General features: G+C 41.5%; 1 protein-coding gene across 4 annotated transcripts in view; it reads right to left on the bottom strand.

Moving 5' to 3' along the window:
• Nucleotides 1-14,772, bottom strand: part of LOC129710820 (rab effector Noc2-like) — a 106,354-nt gene that overhangs the window by 75,072 nt on the left and 16,510 nt on the right. For 3 of the 4 annotated variants that reach the window (XM_055658076.1, XM_055658074.1, XM_055658078.1), the window contains exons 2-3: nucleotides 2,568-2,656; nucleotides 251-394 (exon numbers count right to left, since the gene is read on the bottom strand). In XM_055658076.1, the coding sequence (XP_055514051.1) occupies nucleotides 251-394; nucleotides 2,568-2,644 (221 nt within the window). In that variant the 5' untranslated portion in view covers nucleotides 2,645-2,656. Of the gene's footprint in view, nucleotides 1-250; nucleotides 395-2,567; nucleotides 2,657-4,760; nucleotides 4,894-14,772 lie in introns of those variants that run through there. The other variant, XM_055658077.1, reaches the window with a different exon arrangement.

The following is a 14,772-nucleotide window of genomic DNA, read 5'->3' on the forward strand; positions in this document are numbered from 1 at the left end:
CTGCAACCTCCGGAACCGCATAGAAACCTTGGGTGGGGCGCAAAGTCTCCAGAGGTTTCCGTTCAGGTTTCCTAAGTGGGACAGGGGCATTAGTGTTCAGAGTGCGCCTGGGAATGAAAGCAGCAGAGAACTCTTCCACAAACAGTTTTCGGACCTGGAAATGAACCTCTTGCTGCTTCTACCAGAGTCAAAGACCTGTGTAAAGATTTACAAGACACATTGCGGATTTTGGCAAAACGGTTTGACGCACCCAATGCGGTTTTGTTCGATCAGCTCCAGCCTCTCGGCTCTCTGGATCACATCCAGGATCAATTCAATCTCAGGTTTAGAGAGCATCTGATCTTGTCGCTGTTTGGTAGACTCATTTGTATGCACCGACCAGCCAGTTTTGAGCCTATTGTAAAAAGAACATACAGATTCAGTTCAATTTAGTTTATTGTCACGTGTACCAAGATATTTAAAAAGCTTTTGTTGCGTGCTAACCAGTCAGCGGAAAGACAATACACAATTACAATCGAGCCATTTACAATGTAGATACATGAAAGGGAATAACGTTTAGTGCAAGATAAAGCCAGGAAAGTCCAAACAAGTGTGTAGGAGGGAACTGCAGATGCTGGTTTAACCCGAAGATTGACACAAAATGCTGGAATAACTCAGCAGGACAGGCAGCAACTCTGGAGAGTCTGAAGTAGGGTCTCGTCCCAAAACGTCACCCATTCCTTCTCTCCAGAGATGCTGCCTGTCCGGCTGAGTTACTCCAGCATTTTGTGTCTATTCACAAGTATTCTTTGTATCTCTGTGGAATATAGACTAAAGTCCAAACAAGGATAATCTGAGGATCACCAATGAGGTAGATAGTAGTTCAGCAGTGCTCTCCAGCTGTGGTACGGTGATTTAGTTGCCTGATAACAGCTGGAAAGCAAGTGGCCTAAGTAAATACATACGTTTTTTAAATTTCCCCCACAGAGACACATGCGCACACACATCATCATCAATTTGAAGAATATGAAAATCTAAATAATTTACATACCAAGTCACAATAGCAACCAAATCACGTATTGTAAATAAACAGTTAAGTACCTGGCCCTTGAACAATGCTCTTCCAACATCAAATGACGAGGTTTATAAAACATGGTTAGATTCACATCATTGTTACAGCACAGAGGCCATTCAGCCCTTTGTGCCAATGCTGCCTAATGCCATAATGGCATTATGGAACTAGTGCTAACATCATGCTAGATGCTCAAGCCTGATTCACACTAGCGTCTGAAGAAGGGTCTCCACCCGATACGTCACCCATTCCTTCTCTCCAGAGATGCTGCCTGTCCCGCTGAGTTACTCCAGCATTGTGCGTCCATCTTCGGTGTAAACCCGCATCTGCAGCCTTCCTTCACACTGGGAAGTACCTGGTCTAATCACCTGATTGTAGCCAAACATCCTGCAAATCATCATTATTGTCGATTGTTCCGGGTTTAAAAAAAATCAATTCTCAATCACATAATGCCGCAAAAGGTGTCAAATACTGGCCTCCTTGGCCACAGTCCTTTCATCACGCAAGCTGCAGTGACAAAGGGAATATGCTATCTTGGGAATTTGCATTGAAGGGGGATAAGGACCTTGGCGTTAAGGCGGTCAGCTGTGAAGTGTTTTGTCAGCTTCTATTATCAGTCTCAAAAGATGTTGTATCACCAGAGCATTAATGGGTCAATTCATGCCCACAGAGCATTTGTGGGTTAATTGGCCTCAGTAAATTGCCCCCTGGTGCGTGGAGAGTGGGTGCAAAAGTAGGATCATGTAGAACTAGTTTGACCGATGGGACCCGGAGACTCGATGGACTATGAAGAGTCTGAAGAGAGGGCTCTGAACCAAAACGTCACCTGTTCCTTTTCTCCAGAGATGCTGCCTGACCCGTTGTGTTGCCCCAGTACTTGGTGTCCACCCTGAGTTTAAACAGTGTGCGGAAACCAGAGCGGACATTTTGCATGGGTCATAAGGTCATGTCATAAGTGATAGGAGCAGAATTAGGCCATTCGGCCCATCAAGTCTACTCCGCCATTCAATCATGGCTGATCTATCTCTCCCTCCTAACCCCATTCTCCTGCCTTCTCCCCATCACCTCTGACACCTGCACTAATCAAGAATCTACCCATCTCTCTCTGCCTTAAATATCCACTAACTTGGTCTCCACAGCCTTCTGTGGCAAAGAATTCCACAGATTAACCCCCCCCCTCTGACTAAAGAAGTTTCTCCTCATCTCCTTCCTAAAAGAACGTCCTTTAATTCTGAGGCTATGACCTCTAGTCCTAGACTCCCCCCCCATCCCACCCCACCCCCCCTCTCATTCTTCTAAACTCCAGCAAGTACAGACCCAGTGCCGAAAAACACTCACATAGGTTAACCTACTTATTCCTGGTAGACAAAATTGCTGGAGAAACTCAGCGGGTACGGCAGCATCTATGGAGTGAAGGAAATATGCAACGTTTCGGGCCGAAACCCTTCTTCAGAGAATATTGTGATTTTGTTTTTAATATTTAAAATGTCAAATGATCATTTTTGTAAATACTCACTTTGCTCGAAGTGCAAGTTGCCTGTCATTGGGACAAACCCACGGATCTTCTGTACTTCCAAATATCGTGTCAGCCATAGTGTCTGCCTGCTGCGGAATGTCAGGAAGGAAAAGAAAAAGGTCAATACTTTCTTTAGTTTAGAGATACAGCGTGGGAAACAGGCCCTTCAGCCCACCGGGTCCGCGCCGACCAGCAATCCCCCGCATATTAACACGACCCGACACACGCCGAGGACAGTTTATATTTTCACCAAGCCTATAAACCTGTACATCTTTGGAGTGCGGGAGGAAACCGGAGCACCTGGAGAAAACCCACGTGGTCTAAGGGGGAGAGCATACAAACTCCATACAGACAGCACCCGTAGCCAGGATCGAACCCGGGTCTCTGGCGCTGTAAGACAACAACTCAATCGCTGCCCTACGGTGCCGTACAAACTTGTGCCAATTGTTGGACCACGCACTCGTTAGCTGAGGGAGGACAAGAAACAGCGTAACAAAGTCTTTACTCATAGAATCACAACTTACAAAATGCCCAGTTCCCCCATCGCAATCTATGGCTGGGTTCAGTCCAACAAAGCAAGACAGACCACCAAAGATGATGGCAGAGGTGAGAGGGCATGTCCTCAACATTGACTCCAGACCCCGTGGAGTCTTACGGCATCAGGTGAAACTTGGGCAAGGAGATCTCCTGATTATCACACAGAGCCCTCCCTCTGCTAACGATTGCGTGCTGCCTCCATCATATTGAACAACATTTGGAAGAAGCACCAAGAGTAGCAAGGATGCAGAAGGCGCTACAGTTCAATACCTATCACCAAGAGGGGCTCGATTGTAATCCTGTCTTGTCTCTCCACTGTTAGACACAATAAAATTAAACCATCATATGAAGTTCCTCCCTACACATTTTGTCTCTCCCGCTGACTGGTTAGCAGGCAACAAACACTAGTCACTGCAACTCGGTACATGTGACAATAAACAAAATATTTTAACACCAGAATAAGCAGAGCTGGCCGATTCCTGATGGACGTGGTTGCCAACCTGGGTCCACAGCAGGTAGTGGGTGAACCAACATGATGGATGAACATACTTGATCACATCCACATCGATCTAACTGTGGCAGATGGATTTATTCACAAATAGGTGACTACCATATAATATTTATCGAGACAAAGTCAAATCTGCATACCAACTCCATCTATCATATTAAATAATGACACACTCAGACCTGACCTGGTGACTAGTGCCAGTAATCTGCTTAGATCCCCCATTAAAGACAAAAGAAGGGGAGACTAGGTGGTTGCAAGACAATGAATGATGCTCTAAACATTGATAAAGCACAAAAAACATTCATTTGTTTTGTGCACGAAGGAACTGCAGATGCTGGTTTAAACCGAAGATAGGCACAAAAAGCTGGAGTAACTCAGTGGGGACAGGCAGCATCTCTGGAGAGAAGGAACGGGTGACGTTTAGGGTCGAGACCCTCCATTTGTTTCATTTGTCACACCAGCAGAACCCTCAATAGTTTTATCGCAAACTCCCAGAGCAAACTATTGATCTGCTGGACAAAGTATAAGTTTCCGATGAATAGAGGGAGCAATCAATTCTTTAACGATTAATAGCGTTGTTATCATCAGTGGTTACTATAGGAACCACCTTTCTCCGATGCACTCTACTAATGGGCATTACATACTGATCTCTGACAAAAGACTCGGGATTGTGTTACAAACACTTCTATTGTACAGAGACGATGTACAAGTATACAAATTATAGATTCCAAAAAAAAACACTTTGCAAAATATTTAAGCCTGATTGGTTTCAAATAATAAGAACTGACAGTGTAAAATATCACATTTGCTGGTACATTAGAGCTGGTACATTTTTTCCTTCTTTTCTGCGAAAATATCACAAGAGATCACCATAGAAACACAATTACACAATGCTGTTGCTAACCTGGAAATATTCATGCCACTTTGTTGAGCAAACATAGCACTAAAGGTCAACGCATCTCCCTCGTTGAAGGAATATTCTGCCATGAAGTGTTTACAGGATAATGGAGTGTTCTACATTTTAAAAATTGAATATACATTCACAACTGGGATAATCAATTAATCACCATTATCACATTGATTATTACAACCGAAAATCAACGAGTTCATTTTTATCAAGCATCAATAGGGGAAAAAAAAATACATACCGAGATTTTTTACGTTATTGAAGAACAATATCTACCGCATTATTTTCTCCACACCAACACATCTCGCTTCACCCTTGCCCCTGATATAGCTCGTGTTCAGAATCCAGGATCCAGAATCATGAGAGTGAAGGCAATACCGCATTGAGCCAGTGTCTCCTACCAGCCCTGCTATCTAAGTACAAGCACTTTGCTCTGACCTGCAGCCGTGAATTCTTCTTAACGGCAGGAGCCAGGGGAGAAGAGGCAAAGAAAGAGGCTGGAGGGGAGCTGGAGTCCAGGGGGTGGGAGAGTGCTTATTGGAAATGGTGAGCCGGGGTAGACCGATTTGATCCAGACTCTGTAACCCCAAAGAGAGCTCAGACCCTTGGTACACCCCCTGCCTTCTATTCCCTCTCTCTTCCTGTCCTTTGTTCCAGCCAATTCTCAATGCCTCAACACCCCTCCCCCCTCTTTCTCCTTGACCCTTCCTAGTTGTTCCATTCTCTCTCTTCCCTCCCCCCTCACTCTTTCCCTGCTCCTTCAACAGTGGAATCAGACAGAAACTGGACCTTTCATCGCCCTTCATCCATCGAAACTTGGAATTATGACAGTGTTGTGACTCTTCAGCCCACCATGAAGGGGTCTAAAGTTCACCCCATTGAATTTGCCTATCAATAATCAGAATTATGCATCAATTAAGGACATTTACAAATCTGTTCTTCAGAGTCCCATTATAATTATATTTAATTCAACGGTACTTCCTTCTAGGCATCAATAAGGAAACCTCAAAGCAACAGCTTCCCTTATTAGACAGTTCTATCCACATACAACTCTTCCAAAATACATTTTCCATGTCAAGTGATATAAAATGATAAGACATAAATTCAGTAATCCTGCATGATAACTCTACTTCAACCACTACTGTGTTCCTGCTCTCCCTAGATGCTCTCACCCGCTGAGTTTCTCCAGCATTTTTTGTCTACCTTCGATTTTTCCAGCATCTGCAGTTCTTTCTTAAACACTGTATTTAGTAAGTATTGTGTGTTGAAAGTCACTCAATACCAAATTTTAAAGCATGTCTAATGGAAAGAGCAGGTGGTGATATGCTTGGAAACAAACAAATTATTTGCAGGAAGCGATCGGAAACTATTTTATTAATCTCAAAGCAAATCATTAATATTTTGTATCTGAGCAACTCATTATTCACTTATAGTGAATAATGCACTGATATTTATTGATACATAAATAATTATTAAATAAACTGCAAAAGAAAAAATATTTGCTTTAACAAATCCCATTTATGATGTTATGCCTCAAAAGCTGGCTACATTTGCCTGCATAGATATCAGATACATCATGACATTTGTGTGAATTTGTTTTCTCTAAGATTAGGGTGTGGTTTCGTAATAGTATATCCGATCATTAGTCAATCCTTATAAACGCAGCCCAGACCGTCACACAAACCAGCCTCTCTTCTATTGACTCCATTTATACCTCACTCTGCCTCGGCAAAGCCAGCAGCATCATCAAAGACGAGTCTCACCCCGGCCACTCCCTCTTCTCTACTCTCCCATCAGGCAAAAGGTACAGAAGTGTGAAAACGCACACCTCCAGATTCAGGAACAGTTTCTTCCTAGCTATTATCATGCAACCAAATCATCTTACCACAACCAGAGAGCGGTCCTGAACTACTATCTACCTCTTTGGTGACCCTGGGACTATCCTTGATCGGGCTTTGCAGGCTTTACCTTGCACTAAACATTCTTCCCTTATCATGTATCTATACACTGTAAATGGATCGATTGTAATCATGTACTGTCTTTCTGCTGACTGGTTAGCACGCAACAAAAGCTTTTCATTGTACTTCAGTACACGTGACAATAAACTAAACTGAAAGTAAAACACAAAATTAATTGTGATGCAACCCTGAGACTGGACTGAGATACGTGATCAACTGCAAAAAGAATGAACATATTTATGAATCAAATCTTTAAGAGAACATATTTATGAATCAAATCTTCTTTTCGTAATCCTCACGTGGAATAAATTTAGGAGTTGGGGTTGATCAAAAATAGGAGATTAATTTTAAAATAGTCACGCTTAGCTCCACGTTCCCAACCATGCTCCATTCAACAATATCCAAATTTACATCAATACCAAATCTCCCTGCGAAAACTATCCTACCACATTTTATAATGATCAAAATTGCATGCAATAGACATGCCGATACCCGATAGTTCTGTCAGTCAACTTCACTTTGGACACACACACACACACACACGCACGCCCGGAGAGAAGGAATGGGTGACGTTTCAGTTTGAGACCCTTCGTCAGACTAGTCAGCCGAAAGGGAACTGGAGATATAGCCGATGACGTAGAGAGATACAGAACAATGAATGAAACATATCCAAAAAAGAAACTAGTACAACTTGGGTGGGAGAGGGAATGCAAGGGTTACTTGAAGTTAGATAAATCAATATTCAAACCAATATTGCACAAGTGAAATATGAGGCGTTGTTCCTCCAATTTGCGTTTATCCTCACTCTGACAATGGAGGAGACCAAGGACAGAAAGGTCAGTTTGGGAATGGGAAGGAGAAGAAAAGTGTTTAGCAACCGGGAGATCAGGTAGGTCCAGGCGGACTGAGCAAAGGTGTTCAGTGAAACAATATTCATTTCCAACTCGGAGGGGGTCAGGGCCAAAGGGAAGGGCAGGGTTAGGTAAGGATCAGAGCAATTAAATAGGCTGTGATTCTGTTGGTCAATGGAGCAGAATGGTTCAGTTAATCGAATCCAAGGGAACAAACAAGTCAAGGATGAAGAGATGAAGTGGTGCAATTTGGAGCTGCAGGATATCATTTGTGAAGATTGATGAGGCATCAAGACCAATAACAGTAGTTTAAATGGGAGGAAGAAAGTATTTAGAATGAGCAAACAGTTTATAAAATCAATAAACCTACAGCAGCACGGTGGCACAGCGGTAGAGTTGCTGTCTGACAGTGCCAGAGACCCGGGTTTGATCCTGACTATGGGTGACGTCTGTATGGAGTTTGTACATTCTCCCTGTGACTGCAAGGGGGTTTTTTCGGTTTCCTCCCACACTCCAAAGATGTACAGGTTTATAGGTTAATTGGCTTGGTATAAATATAAAATTGTATAAATGCAAATTGTCCGTAATGTGTGTATGATAGTGTTAATGTACGGGGATTACTAGTCGATGCGGACGGACTCAGTGGGCCGAAGGGCCTCTATCCACACTGTATCTCCAAACCTCACCTGATATTACATCTCTGTTACAGCCCGAGACTGCAAGACATGGCGAAGTTGTGGATGTAGCCCAGTCCACAATGAAGACCAGACTTGTCACCATTGACTCTATCTACACTTCACGACATGTCGCAAAAGCAGAAAACATAATGAGAGACTGGCCCCACCCCTGCCCTTCATTCTTCTCCCTGCTCCTGTCCGGCAAAAGGTACAGATGCTTGAAAGTGCGCACCACCAGATTCCGGAATAGCTTCTTCCCCTCCGTTATCTTGCTTCCGAATGGTCCTTTCATAAGCTAGAGTACGACCTGATCACCTCTACCCAATTGTGGACATTTGTCTTTGTCTCTGGAACTTATGCATTACAAGGATGAGACTTATATTCTGCACTCTGCATCTTCCCCTTTGCTCTACTGTCCTGGAGATTGACAATTATATTTATGGATTTAGTTTAGTTTAGAGATACAGCGCGGAAACAGGCTCTTCGGCCCACCGGGTCCGCGCCGACCAGCGATCCCCGCACATTAACATTATCCTACACCCACTAGGGACCAAGCCAATTAACCTACAAACCTGTACATATTGTACAGCTATAATAATATATATAATAATATAATAAGGGTCTCGACCCGAAACGTCAACTATTCCTCCACTCCATAGATGCTGCCTCACCCGCTGATTTTCTCCAGCATTTTTGTCTACCTGCGATTTTTCCAGCATCTGCAGTTCGTTTTTAAACGTATAGTATAACTGATCTGTTTGGATACTATGCAAAACAAAATTTTTCACTGTACCTCGATACATGTGACAATTATAAACCTAAACATTAATGTTGCCTCTCCTTATTCAAAATCAAGCGAAATACGAGGTGCTGTTCCTCCAATTTGCATTTGGCTTTTCGTGCTACAGGGGTCTGGCCACCTGTGGAAAAGATTATTACGGGACCCTAAAGTCTCCAGTTTAAGATTCATGACAGCTTTTAAATACCTTTTTAAAATGCCTCTGCTATCTGTCAACGCAGTAAGAACAAGCAAGGGTTGATGGCTTTTGAAGATCATTGGCTTTAAAGTAAGTTAATTTACTTGGTCGGTGCACTGAATTTAGAATAGAATTCTCAACCTTAATCGACGTGTCATTAATGTTATGTCTGTGCAGCATACTATTGGATTTGAATCCTGAATCCATCGTTAAATGTGAAGCATTTGATTTTTTCAACATAACAGAATATAATGCAGATTGGCAACAGAGAATAAGTGGACCGCAACAGGGAGAGAGAAAGGCTGACGTGTGTTTATTTAGCACCCATCATTACACTGGTATTCATCTGGAAAAGTATAACCACAGCCTCACTATTAATATTTATGTAGAGGTATCTGAAAACAGGATGGATGAATGTTAAGTGCATTAAGTGATGCATGATATTCGACAGCATAATCTAGAAACCCAATCGTTAGTTATGCAATTGGTCTATTTAAAATAGAAACAGAAAATGCTGGAAACTTTAGGTCATGCTGCATCTGGAGAGAGTGAAGCGGAGATAATATTTCAGGAGAACGCATCCGTATTATTGCTATTATAACAGTACGATTATTGTTCTTGGTTAAATTGTACTGCTTGTGGAAAAGGAAATATTTAAGACAGCACTCAGGCGCAGTAATATGATTGGGAGATTAGACTTCCATTCGAGTAAGTTTGAAGAAGGATCTCAACCCAAAACGTCATTTATTCCTTCTCTTCAGAAATGCTGCCTGGCCCGCTGAGTTACTTCAGCTTTCTGTGCCTAGCATGTTTGAACTTGCCAAGTGGATGAATAGAGCTGTCAATGTGTAAAAGACAGTAGAGACAAAGCCCTGGCCAAAACTATGTTTTAAGTTAGTTGCACTTGGGAAATTCATCCAAGTTAAATTTGAGTTTAAAATATTCTACCCAACTGAATTGAAATAATGAAAACATAATTCCACAAAGCTGCAATTATCTCCAGTTTATTGCCAATCATCGTCATCATTATTCAGGGCACAGGATGAACAGAGAACGGTGTCTGTTATACCGCAAAACATTAGCATGGACAAGATGAAATTACGGAGACTGAGGAAATGAACTGCGGATGTGGACTCACAGGTTTTTTTTATTAATTTGACCTCAAAGTAGCTTCTGCTGTCTGGATACAGGCATGATTCTATAGATTACACCATAATGTTAAAGGGAGCACAGCAGTACTGAACAGGGATTTTTTTTAAATATTTTTAAAAGGGGAAAACAATAACGGCAATTTTTATTTTACTTAAACTAAAAATGTCAATATGTTACCATACTCATTCAGAACATCAAAAGCTGCAGTAGAAGGGTTTATGCTTTTGTCATGTCTTACCTTTTCATTGTGGAATTGAGCAAAAAACAATCACTACTCCAATAATGCAAAAACCCACGCACGTTGGCTTAGGCTTACAAAATGTAGCATTCTGACTTTGGCAGAAAGTGAACATGCAAGGGAATTACTTAAAGTGATGTAAATAAACTTGTCAGCAAAGTGGAATCCTAGGGGGCATATAAAGAATGCAAAACACTGAACATAGCTTTCACCAATGGTGTCTGGAAAAAACTACATTTCTAGAGAATTCACAGATAATTTAAAATAACTTCCAAACGGGTACCGATATCAGTTTCTTTATTTGAGATGTTGGCATTTCAGCTCAAAGCAGAATGGGCAATCGGGCATGCTGCCTTCCAATGTAATATTGATGTAGGACTCTATTTCACGTAAAAAACTGCTACACCATTCCAAGAAATTGTTCCTTGCCATCTCAGCAGAAACAAATTGCATTACTCACCCACTTAATTTCAGATCCCAGTCAATAACCATTAGCAACCTAACCACAGAACAATTATTTTGCAGTCATTAACTATTCCTATCAACATCTTGGTTCATCCGTTCATTAGAAAATAACTACCTCAATTACTATTGTTCTCAACTTCAAGATTTGAATAATTTAACTTTACTTGAACAAGAACACAGATCTTGTGCAAAGGTTTGTCACATTTTCTCATTATCTAACATTCTCGCAACGGAGAAAGCGTCAATCCTTTAAGAGGCGTCAAAAAATGTTCATTGGGCATAACATTGGTATTGGGCATAACATTTCCTCCACCCTGATCCTCAATACTGATGCTCACAGTAGAGTCCCATTTCTATGTGGCTAAGTTTAGCACCAAGTTGATCATTTCTGACAAAGTGCATCACTTCACACTTAAATTTATTTAAACTATTTATTTATGCATCATCCTAGAGATGCTGTCTGACCCGTTGAGTTAATCCAGCTTTTTGTGACTATCTTCAGTTTTAACCAGCACCTGCAGTTTCTTCCTGCACGTTGAAATTTTAATGTCTTTTTGCTGCTAGACGTGCCGAGTTACTCCAGCATTTTGTATCCAGCATGGGGTGAACATAACCCTGTCCTCACAATTGAACTGCCGTAGAGATGGTCGAGTCCATTCACATTGATGCAATGACCAAGAAAGTGCATCAGAGTATTTGCTTTCGGAGGCATCTGAGAAGATGCACAAGGATTCACCCAAACTTCAATAGATGCTCTATAGATAGCATTCTGACCAGATGCATCTCAGCCTGGTGCGGCAACCGCTCTGCTTTTGACTGCCTTAACATAGAGAGTAATGAACATTGTCCAGTCCATCACAGACGAGTCACTTCCTTCCATCATGTCCATCTCCATGTGTGGGACAGAACTGCAGATGCTGGTTTACACCGAAGATAGACACAAAATGCTGGAGTAACTCAGCGGGACAGGCAGCATCTCTGGATAGAAGGAATGGGTGACGATTCGGGCCGAGACCATTCTTCAGACTGAGAATCACAGGGCAGGGAGACTCAGAGATAAGGAAGGGTAAGGTGTGAAAACAAATCCTCAAAAGGGATGTGGAGTAAGGAAAAAAGGTAGGTTTGGTGCATTGCCTCAAGAGAACAGAAAGTTTTTTTAAATGTCCCTTTTCACTCTTGCATCATCTGGGAGGAGATGCAGGAGCTTGAACGCCTGGCTGTCCAAACTCAAGAACATCTGCTTCCCCACGACTGTTAAATTCATGAAACAATCATCTCTTTCACACCCACTTCCCAAAGATACTGAACATATCCTGACTTGTGAAACGGCCTCACTTTATTACACTTGAGTTTTTTGCACTACTTCAGATTGCACTACAATTTTTGCACCATTCTGTCGTTTCTCATTAATCATTGTGCATAGAGTTATATTTATCATTACAATGTACACTGTGGACTCAAAGTTTTGTGCAAACAGAATTTCATTGCATACTGGTGTAAACGACAACAAATTAATCTGAATCTACATCTAAAGTTTTAACCTGCAGATACAGACTGATCAGAACAAGGTGCAACATTTCCAGTTTACAGGGCACTTTATACATTTATTTCAGATTTACAAAGGTAAATGGATTTCTGATAACATACAATAACATTTGTGCAAAGTTAATATGTTTACCATGATATTATTTAAGATTTATTGACAGAAACTAGATAATTCTATGTTAAGGACAAATCAATTTCTCATCCCTCACTAGAAATTAAGGAAAATAAAGCGTGACATTTTATTCTAAATCAAGTTTGCCAAATTCGGCAAAGCGTATCCCTTTTCCTCAGCCTCTCTCCAATTGAACAGAGCAGTACAAATCAGATCCAGTTGTTTTAACAGATCCTTAGCAACAAAAGCAAATATTCACTCTGTTTCCATAGCAATTAATCAACTACCTAAGATAAAGCAAAGGGCAAACAGTTACAACACCATGTTGTGGAAACTCCAGCCAGGAAAAGTCAAAATATTGCAAAATCATCAATTTTCCAAGGCTGGCACATCTTATTGTTCATTTCTAATTCAAGTGTCATACGTTGATTTTGAAAGCACAGAATTGCGTTTTCTCCCCCTCAATCTTTGTTGTATCAAAATATAAAAATAATACATCTTTGTCAAATTTACCCTATTTAGAAGATTTATAAAAATCATTAAAATGGAACGGTCTAATATAGCTAATAGATGAGAAACCAAGCAGTAGCAAATCTATAAAATTAAACCTATAGCCATTTTTACTCAATAAGTCTGTGCATGGCAGGAAGTATACACCACGTTTCCAGGCATGTACTGGCTCACTCACCAAATACATCTACATCCACAACATTACATCTCTGCCCCCATCTCATCTCTTTTCTACAGCTAAGAGCTACATCCATTATTTTACTTCTGGGTGCTGGAACCTGCAGCAAAACCAAAGTGCAGGCGGAACTCAGCGGGTCAGGCAGCATCTGAGGTACGGACAGGCAACGTTTCAGTTCGGGATCCACCTTCGGACCGACTGAAGTAGTGGGGAGAAAGCTAGAAACGAGAGGTAGGGGTTGGCCAATCCAGCAAGTGATAGGTGGGTGCAGGTGAAGGGGGTTTGATTGGGTGGAGTAAGTGAGGTAGGGTGAAGCTGAAAAGTAGGAATTTCATATTTCTGTTTCTGAACATAGGGCAAGGAAACATTCTTGACGACCATCCCAAGAATATTTGAAGTTCTAGGAATACAGGTGGCAGTTTTACTAAATATGTTGCATGTAGTAAAAAGCATCAAGGGAAATATTGGCCTCATGGTAGGATTGTTATTGCCGGCTATTTTTGGGAGATGAAGGAATTCATGCGATGTATTCTTCAAATATCATTATTTTGATATATAGAAGAGTTTTTATTGATTGCTCTTTTTAATTATTTAGAACCAAGAAATCACTGCAAACAGTGCACTGTCTTTAAGAAACTGTTGAACTATTGATTGTATAACTAATAATAACAATGTGCAACAAATACATAGAGCTGCAAATAATGCTCAGAATTTTTATTTTTTTTAATTCTGGAAATGTGGCTGGAGACAAATGATAATTTTAGTTGATTACAGAAATTTCACAAACCTTCCTGAACACATATTGGAAGGAATGTTTAATTCAGTCCAGGAAACATCTGCTTCCACAGCATCCTGCTGTCTGAATATTTTGGGGCCCGCTATTGGCTTTACATTGACTGTGTTGAAACAAAACTGCTATAATTATCACAGAAACACAAAAAGTTGCTCAATCAGAAGTGTTTGGTTGGAAATTAAACTTTTGGGCAATCTTGGAGCAGTCAATCTTCTTGTTCAGGAGTCTCATGTGATGTGTAGGAAAGAACTGCAGATGCTGGTTTAAATCGAAGGTAGATACAAAATGCTGGAGTAACTCAGCGGGGAATAGGCAGCATCTCTGGAGAGAAGGAACAGGTGACGTCTCGGGTCGAGACCCTTCTTCTTGGGATGTCTTGTCTTCACTCCGGTTTTGTGGGTTCCGAGGTGGTTAAAGAAGCCAATGTGGAGACTTCGGACACTTCAGCACACATGGCAGCAGGGGACTCAGTGGGAGTGGATGGACAGCTTAAAGTGGTGCACTCTTTCTGCATCTTGTGTATCTGATGCCATTCCGAATGTCCATTTCCCTCTGTTTGGCCACTCCCCAGATATTCACAAGAGTCAGTAGGGATGTTTCTTTTCTTTTCCCCCAATGAGGCTTTGAGCATGGCATCAATCTAGTAACCTCTTCCCATGACAGAGCTTGGATTAGAATATTTGCTTCAGGAGTCTGATGTACGGCTTGTGAGAGACGCCATCTGCCCATTAGAGGTGATAGGGCATAACTGGGTCTTCAATGCTGACTATTTTTGCCTGACGTTGGTTCGTATATCC

This window comes from Leucoraja erinacea, chromosome 28 (genome assembly GCF_028641065.1).
Source record: "Leucoraja erinacea ecotype New England chromosome 28, Leri_hhj_1, whole genome shotgun sequence".
Taxonomy (NCBI): Eukaryota; Metazoa; Chordata; class Chondrichthyes; order Rajiformes; family Rajidae; genus Leucoraja; species Leucoraja erinaceus.